We start from the raw sequence: 16161 nt of genomic DNA on the forward strand, positions 1-16161 counted from the left end.
ACGCCAATTAGCACAAATGGTAAGTTCCGACAGTGCCTACAAGTGTGCCTACTGGCCGCTAAATGGCAATACCGGTTTCATATGTATACACCTGGTATAGTATGATGTGCCCTTAGACGAAATCTTATGGCCTAGGTTTAGAAGTACTATTTTAGATATCGTTCACAGTACCTAAAATCGCACGACATTTATCGAGACAAATTTTTAACTAGTTTTAGAATTCGGCCCCTCATTGATAAAGTTGTGTACTAGTTTGACACCTATCCTCTTATTCTATGAAAATTTTGAAATATTCTAACAAAACTAGATACGGTTTTTAAAATTAACCTATTTCCAAAGAATTGCGCACATATTTTTATGTTAATGAAATTATAAAAATTACTAATGAAATCATGATGAAGCCACCCAGTCTTAGAAATATCAAGTTACGCAAAGAAAAAAGAGTATATTGATCTTGAAATGGTGACAGCATACCTATTAGTGAATATGGCTCAATCTATAGTTATACATAATTTCAATAATAATTATTTATGTTTACTGGCCGATATGAAATAGTATTTTGTAAGTTAAATTTTTGAAACTTACCAGAACTTTGTGGACGACCTTCGGCTTTCAGCAAAGATCCCAACGGTGATGTTACCTGCAAAAATGATTCGAAAATTATTTATTTTAAAATATATCTTTTACGTATGATGAATATTAATGGTTATTTTATTGTAAATTTTTCTTTTATATTATAATATATCTTTCTAATTGGGCCAATATACGTCAGAAGTATCAGTATTTAGCAGTTATATTCCGATTGTAATGAAGTAAATTCAAGTTTTAGTGTATTTAATATTTTAATAAACAGTTCCCTTTTCTTAGTTATGATATACAAATTTCTCACGATTTCACAATCAGAAAAAAATTTGGTTAAATAAATAAAATTATTGTTAAATCAAGCCTAGAATATGGTTGTTATATGGACCACAAAATCTTTGCTTGACCTAAGACAATTGTTTGGTTATTAACATTTGTTTGATTATACCATATGTTTTGATTATTCCAAGCAAATATTTTAGTTGATCCAAACAAAATTCTCGGTTAATTTAGGCAGATATTTTGCTCTATCCAAGAGAATATATTAGTTATTCTAAGAAAGTGTTTTTGCTTGTCTAAGAAAATTTTTGGTTGATTTAACCAAACCTGTAGTTCATCTAACCATAAAGGAAAGCCCCATCACAATTTACATTGTCACCCCGTTCTCGGCCCTCTTAGAACTACTGGCTACGCAGTTTCTCAGGGGAGCAGTGTGAGAGCGGGTGCAATAGTTGTCTTGGAAGAGACTCAGTGCGCGATTACTGAGTCAAATATATTGCGCCATAGCATGCATTCACTGTGGTAACGGTTCAGGCGGCCCTGACTGTTTACTCTACGACCCCACCCCTCATCGCATTCAGTCCAAGGATATTTGAAGGCAACTCCCGACATTGGACTGTAAGCGAGATTTTAGTGTATTTAGTAGTTTATTTCACTGCTAAATATACGAAGAAGAGTTAATTCCATAAAATATTTTCAACACAAATTGTGCAGGATTATTTGTTTATTTGATCCACAGAATCGTTCTGTTGTTTTATAAAATACTTAATCATGTAATATTAGGTCATCCAACAGGTTCAAGTAATCTTGCTTATTTTTGACATAATCACTTGATCTTACTCGATTCTGTTTCTGGATAACTTATTTTGATGAAATTCACCGAGATAAAAATGCAGATGGATTACATATTTTATGTTATTTTGCGACGCTACGAATTCTCGCACGTGGACTATCAATTTGAATTAGAGTATACGTGATCATACTAAGTCTATTCGTCCGTGATTTTGAAGACGCTAAAACTGTTGAATCAATAAAATATTTTCTAAAACCAAAGTAGCAATTCAACCAAAAATTCTGATTAACTGAAGCAAACGAATTTGTTTAACTAAAACAAAATGTTGTTCTTTTAACCAAAATGGTCTTTGAAATCAACCCAACACGGCTAACAAAACGATTTTCTCGGATGAAGAAAATTTGTCTTCTGTGTGCACTTTTCTTAGAGAAAAAACAAAAAAATATAGTGTAAACTTACAAAACAATTTATGGAGAAAAAAATTTATATCCTAAGCTAATTTACATAACATTGTTAATTTATTAATTAATAAAATATAAGTATAATAAAGTTCTTTTAAAAGTATCAAGTACGGTGATTACAAGGTATTCTGTTATTTCACTGAGAAAAATGCGTTACGAATTTCGTACGGTATCGTATATACGTAAATCATAAGACGGTAAGAAAGCGACGATTGAAATTGATTGAAGTGATTTAAAATACCATAACATTTTTAACTGTTTGAATCCAAAAGAATGTGATTTTTGGCCGCATACTTTTTACTTTATTTTGTCCAAAGACAATTAGTCTCATTTTAAACTTGCTTCATTTTAGTTATTGTTTAAATTCATTTTTACTCTATGAAAGTAAAAGAAATTGAAATCAATACAATACTGATTAACGTTATTAATGTTTTAAAAAGATAACCTCAATTTAAAAACCTTCATAAAGTAATAGATGTCATGATTTTAGTCTAAAAAAATTTCGTTTATCTAAAAGTGAGTAAAAATGAATTAAAGTGATCTCAAACATCGTCAAATCCGTAAAGTTTTGGACACAAAACAAGGTTGTTTTTGAACATTTTTAATATTATTTTAGTTCGTTCCAATTAAAACCTTCTTACATGAAAATAGTAACAGCGTCTCATAGAAAACTCGCCAGAAATTTGTGTAGGTGTTGGCATACTTTTTGCAATTTCGAAATTCAAAGTCGGCTTACGTGTCTTAATGCCTTAATAGTTAATAAACTGTTATCTTGTTAGATTTACATTTTTGTATTTTGTGAATCTTCCTAGACTCTTTAAAATTGTTTAAATATAGCTAATCTTCTGAAATGATTTTTGATTTTACAAACATTATTTTTATTTATTTGTCAATTATTCACCTGTACTTGATGTTGAAAATTCTTTAGCTGTTTAGGGTGCTGACCAACCGTTCCTCTCTCATCAGTAACAGTGGTTCGGACAACAGGGCTAAAACTCGAAGAAACCCTCGTAATCACATCGTTCACCACATAATTAATATTTCCACTCTCAGCTTTCGCTCTGGCTGCAGAAATTGCTTGAATATAAGCTTTTCGTGCAGCATTAACTTCTGGACTTTCCAAAGCTTCAGGTACATCACTGAGAATATTTGTATGAATATGACCAACAATCTTTTTTGGAAGTGCTGCATTTACATTTTGATTCTGCCTATTTGCCTCTGTTTTCCTAATCTTTGCATCAACTACAACACTTTCATCAAATTGAGTTTGTTCTTGTTGTCCTTGTTGTCCAAATTCAGGCTGTCCAAATCCTGGTTGTCCAATTCCTGGTTGTCCAATTCCTGGATGATCAAATCCAGGGTGAGGAAATATTGGTTGTCCAATTCCTGGTTGACCAAATATTGGATTTCCAATGCCTAGTTGACCAAATATTAAATTTCCAATTCCCGGTTGACCAAATATTGGATTTCCAATTCCTGGTTGTCCAATTTCTGGCTGTCCAAATAGCGGTTCTTCAATTTCTGGTTGACCAAATCCAGATTGCTCAAATACTTGCTGTCCAGGTCCTGGTTTCCCAACTCCTGGCTGCCCAATTCCAGGTTGTCCCAATTCTGGTCGTCCAAATCCTTGTCCAGAGCCTGGCTGTCCAGAACCTTGTTCGGAGCCATTATGTACAGATTCTTGTCCAGATCCTGGTTGCCCAAATTCCTGCTTTTCCTGTTCTTCACTTTCATATGCCAACCTCACAGCCTCAAGATGAGCTGCTCGAGCTGCCTTAACTTCAGGAGTGTCCTCAACATGTTTAGGAAGATTGGTAGCTGATATACGAAAACCATTTTCAGCATCTGCAGTATATTCTGCACTTTGGATAAGTCCGTTATCATCCACGTAGCTGTAAAAACCTCTCGTCTGTCCATTTGATTCTCTAACTTCTGATCTTGCAGACCCTGGAGTACTATAGCCAAAACTGTATTGTCCTAAACTGTCTTGATAGCCTATGTAGTGAGGTTGGTGTATATTTCTTGTCAGTGTACTTGATACCAAGCATAGACCCAGCAGAATGTACTGAAAAAAATATTCACAGCTCTTTTTATTTAAATGAAATATTGTTATAAAAAACAGTTTTTCTCCTAGTATTATCTAATATTTTAATATAAGAATTTGTGTCGAATCTTTTAAGACAAGTTTTATTATTTACGATAATTTTTAATTGTCCAGAAGATTCATTGAATAAAAAAATTCAACCTGACAATAATATTTATCTAATGATATCTTATTTATTTGTCAATCAGCTTAAGGTAAAGCAATCAAGATATGAAGAAGCAATGCATCAACAGCATCAATCAGTTATAAGTACACTGCCGTGCAAAAGTTTTAGGCCACCTCTTTTTTTATGACTGAACAAATTCTCTTAATTTGAATTATACCAGAGCTAAACAAATTTCTCTTTAAAAGGTTGATTGTTTTCGAAATTCTGTATAAAATAAGCCCAGGGTGTAGCCAATGTGTCTAGTTTTTAAGTAAACATTGCAAAAATAGTGTTTCATATATTTAACAAAAATATTTTTGTTACCAAAAATAATATTGCAATTTTTTCAACTTTTTATCACAACTTCAAGTTATTGCAATTCAAAAAGAAAAATTTTACTTTTTATACTCATAAGCTTTTGTGATACGGTGAAAAAAGGCTTCAAAATGAGCCTAAGAACATGGAAAAAATGTTGACTATTTCGGAAGGTATTGTAAATTTAAGAAAACATTGAAATCTACACTATTTTTGTAATATCCACTTAAAAACTAAACAAATTGGCTTAACCCTGGGCTTATTTTATATAAAAGAATTTTGAAAAAATAAACTTTTTAAAGAGAAATTTTATTAATTCTGGTATAATTAAAATTAAGCGAATTTTTTTATTCATCAAAAAAGAGGTGGCCTAAAACTTTTTCACGGCAGTCTATAGCAATTAACTTTTTAAGAAAGTCACCAAACTATTAAAACATGGAATTTTGAATAAATTCTTTTTTATTTCAAAATTAATACATTGCAGAGAAAACTTGAATAATAAAACGTAAATGAATAATAAAATATAAATAAATATAAATAAATATAAAATATAAATAATAAAATTAAATGCAAAATTACTAACATTTTTTGCATAATTATAATTATACGAAAATTCATTTTTATAAGTATTATTAAGAAATAAGTTATTCAAAAGCATTGATTTATGTTTAATTCAATGCAAAAATTATTACTAAACATTTTCAAAGTATGCATAAATTCTAAATACGTTTTGAAAGGGTAATTTTAAACCCTATCCAAAACTACGTCATGCCTGTCTTACCAGAATTAATTAGGTAAATATGCTCTTACCACAATTATCGTATTTTTAATTAGATTTTTGTGAGTGAACAATACATTATTTTGAATAAGAATTTCTTTTATTTAAATAGACATCTTTAGTAATATTTGTTTTCAAAACAATTTAAAAATGATTCTGAAAGAATTTAAAGCGACAAGGAATATTCACAAATTTCAAGAACGCTTATTATGTTCATTTTTACAAATATAACCTCTAAAGTCTTTATTTTAAAGCCTCGTCTACATATGTCTAGTAGGTAAAATCTTGCATTAATGATTAGAAAATCATCAATATTTGTCAATTTGGGTAAATTTATGACATTCGTGTGGCTTAAGATAATAATATATTTCTTTTTCCTATAAATACTTATTATTCTCATTAAAAAACTATAGATTTAAAATACACAACCTATAATCAACATTTTACAATTTTTTAAAATATTTGCTTATTCTTTTAAAATAGAGTTCATATATGGGGGAAAATAAAAAAGGTACTATGTCATGTCTTTGGAATTTATAGGCTTGTGTTTAGGGGTATAATTTTCATAATTACCGGGTTTTATCACGCGTATTTTCTTTGATAGTATCTCCAGTTCGAATTATTTTTACTTTACTCCGTATCAAAACAAATTTGATTTATTATGAATCAATCTTATCCGGTAACGTGTCCCTGGTTACATTTTTCAAATTTATCGTGTTCTATCTTTTAAAACAAAGCTTAAGTACTAAAAACAAAGCGATTTTCAAATATTTCTGAGTATTTATTTCTACTTGCAAAAAAACAGTTTTTCATTCATTTTATAGTTTATGAGCTTAATTTCCACAATTAAATGAATTTTTAATAGAAGGTCATTTAATATATTTTAATCAGTAAAAACATAATTACACTGAAAGTGTCTGTATTCGGCCAAAATAACCGATTTAAAATGCCACAAAAGATCGTGCAATATTATTTTAAATAATAATATTGTTATTGCCTAAGTTTGTCATCTGGTAACAAAAAATTTCTTTGCGATGACTGAAGCTAGTTGAGAAACGGAAAATAATGAACATCCCTCTTCCTTTTAAATTCAAAAATTATTTTGAATAAATTTAAATTAATATTTTACGTTCGATATAATGTCTTACAGCATCAAAAGGATTTCTAAATATATAATCCTCATAAATAAACACAAAGAGATATTGAGACATTGTGTCTATTCACCAAATATAAATACAACATACAAAAATAAAATCGCAGAAGAAAAATAAAATAACAATTTGACTGATAATTATTTGTTTAATTAATTGTATCATAAATAATAATATTAATGAAATGCATATGTTCATATTTTAAATATTAGCCTCAAGAAGCAGATTTAATTGTTATTTTGACTTAAAAAATCTTAAATGGCTTATTTGGAAAGATTGTAATAAAATACAAAAAATTATAATCATAAATTTGATCTGAAATACTTTTTTCTAATAAATTAAAAAAGGAATAATTACAACTTGTTAATTTTTACCCATACACAGTCCGATAAGAAGTAATTGGAAAGAAATTATATTCTAAAATTTTAATTACAAAAATATTGAGTAGTATTAGAAGTTGAAATTTTATTAGGATCTTTATTTTGAAAATTGAAAGTAATGTTTAAAAAATAAAAATCTTTTCTTGAAACAAATGCTTAATCTGCCATTGCAAAAGGAGTTGACCGCAATTTTTTACTTCGTAGATGAGTACCTTAAAAGACGTTCTTTAATCACATGGACCACTTAGAAAAGAAAATAATATAGATTTGAGATATTTTTTAGCTTAACCAAAGTAAAAAAAGTTCGAAAAAATAGCGCTTGTCTTCTTCTGCTGTGCCACCCTTAACGTAAAAAATTGTATCTTGGAAATAAAAATAGCCTTTTCCCGTAAAAAACAGTGCTTTAAAATCGCTTTTGAACTATAACTATTTAGAATACTAAATTTTCCGAAAAATATTAAAAGTCCGTGTCTTGAGCCATCCCGTTTGCATTAATATCATCACGTTCCATATAATTTAAATCACTGACTTGATGATTAAATGCAGTCTGAGCAACTTTTGTAACAATTACATAATGTCGAAACCACTGATATAAAAATGATAAAAAGATCTGAATCACTGATTAGCAAATTCTTGCACTTGTTTTTGTTTAATTTGACTAAGAATTCTTATTATGAAGAAGATGCTTACAGATGCCTTCTTCATGATGACTAGGGGATGGAACGAAGGACAAGCGACGAAGGAAACATAATGCAAAAGATGTGCTACTGACAGTTTATATATGCATCCCCGGTACCGCACCCTTCTCACCGATCGTCTTCGGCCCCTTTTCATGTACCGCGTACCTAAACGAGAGAAGAAGAGGACCTAAAGGAGTTGGTAAAACTGGTATTCATCCAAGGTCAAGATGTCGAGTACTTGCGCAAACCGGACCACAGGTTCAAAACGCTTTTGCAAGCTTTTTTACGACCTGCTGAAAATACATTTGCACACAGTTGCCTGGATGACATGCTGACACTGCCTCATGCTCAATACCCATCGCATTATGTCGCCAATCCGAAGATTTTTTCACAGATAATATACACGCTCCTGGATAGTGTTACAAGATATTAATAAGATTCTGGGCAATATATAGACACCTTCTTTTAAATTAATGAGACTGATAAGGGTAATTTATTCATATGTCGTAAATTTGCTTTGTATGGACTTTCATAGTGGGAAGTATTATGTTGCATATCATTTTGCTACAGGAATTATTTTATTAGTTTCAGATTAGACTTGGATGGTTTATCTGATGATAGATACTTAACTTTTTAGATGCATAATTCACAGTAGGGTGGGATGAAAAAAATCTGGAATGCGAAGTCGCTAAAACGCTAAAAAGATGCGTACTGTAGGATCCAGAAAAAAGTAAAACTAATTTGGAATTGAAAGCTTTATGTAACTTGGTAATTTGCGCTTGAATTTTTTGATTAAATTTTTGTTTTGTATTGTTTTAAAATTTGCGGGAATTTCAATTTTCTTTTAAATATCCGAAGGTCAGAAAAGTCTTAACTTTTCATTTTTGGATTTGGAACAAGCATTTTCTGCGACGTAATTTCTATTTCACTTCTCCCCTTTCAGCCGGAAGAAATTTTTAACGCCTATTAATTTCGAAGAAGAATTTTTTCGGGCACTTGAAAACTGTCCGGTAAATAAAATGCACTGAAAAAAAGTCACTAAGATATCAAAAATCAAAATGAGAAATACAGCGAATTTTTAAACATTCCAATTTTGGTATTTAATGAAATTGTCTTTATAGTATTTGTAGACCTTTCAGCATAATTATACATCAAAAAATAAAACATAAGACCCAGGAATTAAAATTGAAATTTCAGGAAATTTGCCAAGTTTCAAATTTAGCATTTATCAGATTTTTTTCTATTGTATTTCTATGCCGAAAAGCATAATCATATTCACAATTTTTTATACTACATATTATAAAAATAACTGCATTAAATATCAAAGTCAGACTTTCAAAAATTCGCTATTTTTCCAATTTCGACTGCTGGGCTTTTTCGATTTTTTTACTTTTTTTTTGTATTTCTATGCTTAAAAACCCACCCATGTTTACTCAAAATTTTATTCCACATGTTTTAAAGATAATTGCATTAAAATTCAAAATCCGACTTTTTAAATTTCGCTGTATTTCCAACTTTTACTGCTGGATTTGACGATTTTTTTCCTAGTGCATTTTTATTATTGCTGAAAAGTTTTCAATTGCTTAAAATAAGCCAAAAATTGAAAAAGCTTTTTTGACTTTTAGAAATTTAAGAATAAAATAAAACTGAAGGAGCTCCATATGTACCGATTCCAAAATAATTATAATTTTATATTTTTGACCCACCCTGAAGTTGGTAAATTTCACTTGAAACATGTTGTCAATGGATACTGTATCGAAGCGTTTTCTATATTCTATAATAATAAAATAAATTTAATTGAGAAGAACAGTTCAAAAAGGTTTCAGGAGAAAAAAGAACTTTTTTAGTATATCTTAAAATAATTGTCAAATATGAAAAAATTAAAATTTTATATTTAATTGCTGAGTGTATTGGAACAAAAATTGGTTGAAAACATCCATCCGTTAAACATAATATGGAGAAAAATGCATAGAGTTTTTCTTCATAATGACAAACATTTTTTAAGAAAACTTTGATTAATTTACTCTGATTCAATACCCGAAACACAGTAAATAATGAGATTTCATTTTCAATAGTACCCTAGCACTACTTGTTTACAATAATTGTATATAATTATAACAAAATTTTGTAATTTATATGGATCGAATAAAGCAACATAATAAGCAAAAAATAATACAAAAGCAATATAATAATTTTTCTTTTGCTTTTCCAAATAAACAACTAAAAAACGAATTCTGAAAATTAATAAAACTCGAAGAAAATATTTGTACTATTTCAAATCTACGATATAACATTTTAATTTTTAAATATAATAATCAGAATGCACAGTATTTTTTATTTTTTCAGAATATTTGATATACTGAAAAACAAACAAATAATTAAAAATACGTTGTTTATCTAGGTCTAAAACTATTATTTTGCATTTATTCCACTACTGATCCAATAAACTTGTCTGTTTTTGGTACTCCATACCAGACGGTAGAGTAAAATGATTGCATATTGTGTGTACTTAATATTCGAGAAAATGATAGCTTTAGGAAATGAACAAATTGACATACTTTTGCATATCCATTCAGTAAAGTTACTGTTAAATATGATAATGTTCAATTCTTATAAATAACGAAAAAATTATTGTTTCCTACAATTATAGAATATTGATATGTTGTAAGCAATAATAGGGTGATAAAAAATAACTTTAGGCTAAAATTAAAGCTCCTTATATGATAAATTATTTCCTGGTTAAGGAAAGGAAGGAGTTTCGAAGAAGTGATATAATCAAACACATTTTTAGGATCATCATCCATCGCTGTAATTTATTTAGATTGCAAGTTTCAAACTCTACATATTCTCTCTCTCTTGAGGATGCATATTTTTTATCTACAGTATCATTTTCTCGCTAACATAACTTTTTATCATTGAAATCGGGCTAGTGAAATGTAAAGCCATCCATTAATTTTCACCCAAAGTATCATCGAAAATTTCATTGTAATTCCTGTTTCTGTTCCTGTTTTATTCTGGCATTGTCGTTCTCAAGTCGAAGTTTTTCGCTAAGTTGAGAAATTGCTTGTTCAGCTCTTGTGAGTCGCAATTCCGAATTTTCTAAAAGACGACCTTCTAGATTAAGAAGAGCAGCTGGAACTCCATTTTTCACAAGTTCAGATACATCAAGCCCAAGTGGAACAACACCAGAGGTGGTTATTACGGCACCTAATCCGGAGACTGGTAGGAGATTTATTGGAACATCTGCTGATCTCACAGCCTCATTTGCTAGGTTGATTCTTTCATTTAGATGAGCTACTGCATGTTCTGTTTTGGCTGCAGAAACTTCCGGTGTATCCAAAACGCGACCATCTAATCCAACTGGGGCTCCAGAAACCAGAGATGATAAGCCTAATGATAAGCTGGATGTTTGGGCCAAAATTACGGCGAGTAGTCCAAAACTGATTAGATACTTCATGGTTTCTTTGGTAAGCTAAACAATAAAAATAAATTAAACCTTCTACTAAGATTTCTATGCAATGACTGCGCTATTTTTCAAAGAAATTGATGTACAAAATTGAATAAAAAGTTTTCTAGAAGTTTAATAAACATTTTTAAGGAAATTCTGTAGCTGTTTACACTTTTATCAACATCGTTTATCAACAGTTAACTAAACGACTTTATTAAACGATGAACAATTTTCTGTGAGTGGATATATTCTTAAATATTATCCGGTTATTAAAGAAATGAATTTACTTTTTAAAAATTGTTAATCATTTTTTTTAGAAAATGGTGTATAAACAAATTATTTTGCGTTATCAATAACATATTTTATGCTATAAAGAAAACTTTCTTCAATTGATTACTTTGGTATGCTTAACGAAATTTTTCAGATAACCAAATATAGTTAACCAAAAGATATTGCTAATTAAGCACCATTTTTATCTTAGTGGATATATTCTTAAAGATCATCAGAATATTAAAGAAAAGAATTTAACTTTTTATAGTTATTTTACATTCCTTAAGAAAAATGATGTGTAACGAAACTATACTTTGTAATAAATCAAATATTTTATACAATTAACCAAATTCTCGATGATTGATTGCTTAATCAGCTTAAAATATTTTTTTTTAATTCAGGGAATATAGTCAAGCAAACGATTTTAGTCAAAAAGGAATATTTTTTATTAAGAGGATAGATATTTTTAAATCAAAAGAATATTAAAGAATTGAATTTTCTTATTCAGAATAGTTTTTAATTTCTTTGAAGACATGGTATTCTCAAACTCGTAAAAATAGTTTTCTATCATTATCTTTTTATTCTAACCCTTCAAAATTGTACAACATCTTAAACTTTATATTAATCAATTAGAACATTTATTCTGCAGCGGATTTTGACATATAAATTTAAAAATTTAATTTTTGTGAAGGTAAATATTGATTCAATTTTCATTTAATAATACAAAATGTTAGAGAAAATGGATATTGTCATTAAATGTTACTTTTAGCATATGTTTACACAAAATATTTAAATTATTATACAGTTCCACGATTATTAAGACCATATCAATTTACAGAAGATATATCAGAAAATCTAATTGAATATTTGAATATTCATATTTGGTTTTTTGTTTGTTATTTGTTTTTAAATGTTTAACGCTTGTAGAAAATTTCTGTTTACCTCAATGTGGAAGTTAATTAAACATAGCAAATAAAAATATGGATAATCAATTTTCAAAATAAAAGTTTAGAAAGTCTAATTTTCGAACTTGATAATTTGAAGGTCTGTATTATATCGAATAAAAATGATAACTGCCTGTTGATACCAAACAATGAATTCGATATTCAAGATCAAAATTCTTGTTTGAAATTAAAACCTTAAATTTCTCTGAGACCCTATTACTATGATATTTATTAAAACCATTCTTGAAAAACTAGTTGATCTATAATTGTTTTTCATTCAGCAATTAATAATCAATTATTTTCAAAATATATACTTCAAAATTACTAAATCATTTATAACCAATCACAATTTACAAATATATCACTGGATAATAATCTTCTATGAATCACTAAACTGTCACCTGTTACACTTACTTCTGATGATTCTATCTAAGATCTCTGGTATTTTATACTAAGACTTAAGATTGTATAATCCATATTTGAAAAAATAAAAAGGCTTAAAATGACACAAGAGCATCAGAAATCAATGCCTTTCTGGCTCATCAAAGACACTATGCTATTACAAGATTATAGACATACTTCCGACCCTTGCTGCTTATCCTAGCAAGGTAAACCTCTTGTAAAATGAGCAGCAGAAATGATATTCGTATTACACCTGAATAAGAAGAAGATCAGGAAAATGTTAGATACTTATTTCTTTGCAAAGCGATTAACATAAAACTTATAAGACACATGATACAATTTCCCCACAAGTTCAACCTCGAACAGTTAATTGAAGGTTCTTTCTTCCATAAAAGTGGCAAAAATTCGTACCACCTTGTCTGAACATTAGACGTATTACATAACAATTCAAGTCTCTTTCCTAAGCTTCGTGTCAGTTTCCATCCGTGAAGATCAAGATTTCATATTTTTAAGTATTTTTTATGTTAAAGTGGGGGGATTAATTTAAAGCAGATTAGAATGGCAGATGTGAACTAGAGTTACCTAGTAAGTCACGGATTTGAGGCCATTCATGGATGTGAAATAGAGGGCTATTATAATATTATTTCAAATCTTATTATTTTGTATTATTCTAAATTCTTAAACTAAAATATGAAATAATTATATGATTGACAAATTTTTGTATTTCATCGATTCTAATAATTAAAATAATAGAAAAAACAAGAATAATATTTATTATAATTGATTAACATTGATATCGTAATTACAAATTGTTATTGTAAATTTTATTTTACATTCCAATGATTTTTGTTCATGTCATGTGACGGTTTGGAGAAGTGGCCACTATGTAATAGTGGCCATATTTTTTAAATCTAAGAATTTTTTATTAAAAATACATATTGCGAGTATTAAACGCCAACATTACCTAATATTGTAGAAAAATTGTAAATCTAGTTTGAATTATATTGAATTTTATAAATGAAAAACGCCAATCTTTGACGAAAAATATTATTATAACGTAACAAAAAATTATAAAAAATTTAATTATTTTTCGCTTAAAATAACCAGTTTTCGATGGAACACATTAACATAACTTTATATAGCATAACCTGCAATCATACGGAAAATTCCTATATTCTTTGAAACATAATTATATTTAATAAGAAATATCCTTTTTTGTATTAAATAATAACACAACCTAAAACTATTAAAAAATTGAGAGTTTTTGACATTTTTGTTTAAAAATACCAATTTTTGATGTAAAACGAGAATGGCGACAACATAACCCGAAATTGTTAAAAAAATGTGAATCTTCTTTGAACTCTAATGATTTTTTAAAACAAATTTTAATTTCTTTTTTTTTCTGATTTAATTTTTTTTAAATAAAAATCTAATGAGTTTTGTTTATATATGGCAATTACAGGCGAAACACGATAGGATAACCTTATGTTGATGCAAAATTTTACTTTACAATTTGACTTGGCATTTCTAATTTTGGTATTTTAGATATCGGCGTTAGTCTAACATTATTTCTGTATAAAATATTCGATTTCATGTATAAAACGTCAGTGTCACCTGAAACTGTCTAAAATTTGTAATACTTGTTCAAAATATAATGAATTCTGTTTAAAAAAGGCAAATTTTAATCTAAAACGCTAACATAACGCAAAATTCTTAAAAATTATAAATCTTTAGAATCGAATGACTTTTGTTTAATTTTATTTAAAATGGTTAAAAAATCTGATAAGTTTATATTAAAAATAACCATTGTCGGTAAAAAATAAAAATATAACCGAAAATTCTTTGAAATTATACATTTTATCTGAAATTTAATAATTTTAGTTTCAAGGCACCAATTTCTAATACAATCTAAAATTGTTAGAAATCGTAACTCTTTCACGAAAATGTACGATTATATATCAAAATTCTTCATTGAAAATACTAGATTTATCGCAAAGCACGAAAATAAACATTATCATATTTTTAATAATTTATTAGATCATTTGAAAGCTTTTATTGAACCGCACGACAGTATAAAAAAGCACGGATAATTTTTTAACCCTTATAAGATTTTCTCTGATATTTCTTATTGCAAGGGATTACTTCCATATTTAATATTAAAAATTTAAAACTTGTATAAAGCAACTTATATTGCGAAGATTATTAGATATTTAATAACAGTGATTGCGAGATTTTCTAGTCACTGTACGCCACGTTTTTCAGATAGGATTTATTGCATCTTTAATTATTTCATTATTTACATTGTTATTTATTTTGTATAAACTCTCGAATGCTATCGGCGTACGTATAAATCGGCAACAGAAAAATGTTACAGTCTTTCGCCTTAAATTCATCCGTGTCTGTACTTTTTTTAAAGAAAAGAAATAGTTCCTAAATTCCCGTGCAGAAATTGCCATATATTTTCCCGATTACCGATCTGGCCCTGATAGGTTGAATATCTTCGGGCCCAGATCGGGACAATTCTATGGCCCAGACCCGACCCAGACCGGTTCAGGTCTTTCAACGTCACCTAGTTCCAATTTAGGAAATTGCCTTGCGTTCAAATGAAGTGTCTTATTTTTGATAAAATTCATGGTTATTATCAGAGTTAAGTTTATAATACAACAAAAAATATGCTAAAGCCTAGTACTACACCGCGAGTTTGAAAGCATCGCATTTGAGCGACTTTAGACAATTTTCGTGTTGTGAACAAGGGTAAGTAAATTGCTAAATTGTATTGAATATTTATGTTAAATCGAAAGCTAGCCTCAAAATTGAAATTCATTTGAAAAGTTATTGTAGATTGTATGTTTTAAAATATTTTGAGTTTGCATTACAGCTATACAATTAAAAAAAAAGTACACTTTAGCCCATGTTATTGATTATACTCGTATATATTGAAAATTATGTAGCTAGTGATGCAGATGATGAGAAAAAATGAAATGCAACCCAAAATGCAAGTTCCAGGAAGTCGAGAATGGTGATGAAATCATGGATGATAAGGATTTAATTTCTACACGTGAGGATTCGGATGCTAGTCAGGTTCTAAATGCCAGCGTAGATTTATTTAAGAATTTCTTATAAGCTCTAACCTCGCAATTAAATTTTTTTATTTCATGATTACTGGTGGAAGCGCATTTATTTTTTGCCTGGGAGGAAGCAAAGTATTAATAAAATAAGCAAAAATCACTGTACACATATTTGATTTATCCGTAGTAGATAATTCGCAAAGTATTTTTCATTGATAAATTTAATAGTACTTCTTTCAGAAATAGAAACGTATCTACAAGGGTGGATTGATAAGTTTCCGGCCTGACCAAGAAAAACAACGTTTTTAAGAATTTTTTTTTTTTATTTCTCAACATAATCTCCTCCAAGGCTGATACATTT

The 16161-nt window shown here is 28.8% G+C and overlaps 2 protein-coding genes across 2 annotated transcripts in view; both read right to left on the bottom strand.

The window, feature by feature from the left end:
* Positions 1 to 7711, bottom strand: part of LOC117176641 — a 23605-nt gene extending 15894 nt beyond the window's left edge. Inside the window, exons 1-3 of the mRNA XM_033366895.1 lie at positions 7679 to 7711; positions 3017 to 4180; positions 586 to 640 (exon numbers count right to left, since the gene is read on the bottom strand). Of these exons, the coding sequence (XP_033222786.1) occupies positions 586 to 640; positions 3017 to 4180; positions 7679 to 7693 (1234 nt within the window). The 5' untranslated portion in view covers positions 7694 to 7711. The remainder of the gene's footprint in view (positions 1 to 585; positions 641 to 3016; positions 4181 to 7678) is intronic.
* A 2741-nt stretch (positions 7712 to 10452) lies between these two features.
* LOC117176214 lies at positions 10453 to 12715 on the bottom strand. The gene is made up of 2 exons (XM_033366348.1): positions 12696 to 12715; positions 10453 to 11140 (listed from the first exon to the last, which is right to left on the bottom strand). The coding sequence occupies exon 2, from the start codon at positions 11123 to 11125 to the stop codon at positions 10649 to 10651; it is 477 nt and encodes a 158-aa protein (XP_033222239.1). The 5' UTR covers positions 11126 to 11140; positions 12696 to 12715; the 3' UTR covers positions 10453 to 10648.
* Between the last annotated feature and the right edge of the window lie 3446 nt (positions 12716 to 16161).

Source organism: Belonocnema kinseyi, chromosome 7 (assembly GCF_010883055.1).
Source record: "Belonocnema kinseyi isolate 2016_QV_RU_SX_M_011 chromosome 7, B_treatae_v1, whole genome shotgun sequence".
In the NCBI taxonomy this organism is placed as follows: domain Eukaryota; kingdom Metazoa; phylum Arthropoda; class Insecta; order Hymenoptera; family Cynipidae; genus Belonocnema; species Belonocnema kinseyi.

Excerpts from the sequence above, each read along its gene's own strand:
- LOC117176214 (XM_033366348.1), bottom strand. The coding sequence starts at position 11,125 with ATGAAGTATCTAATCAGTTTTGGACTACTCGCCGTAATTTTGGCCCAA.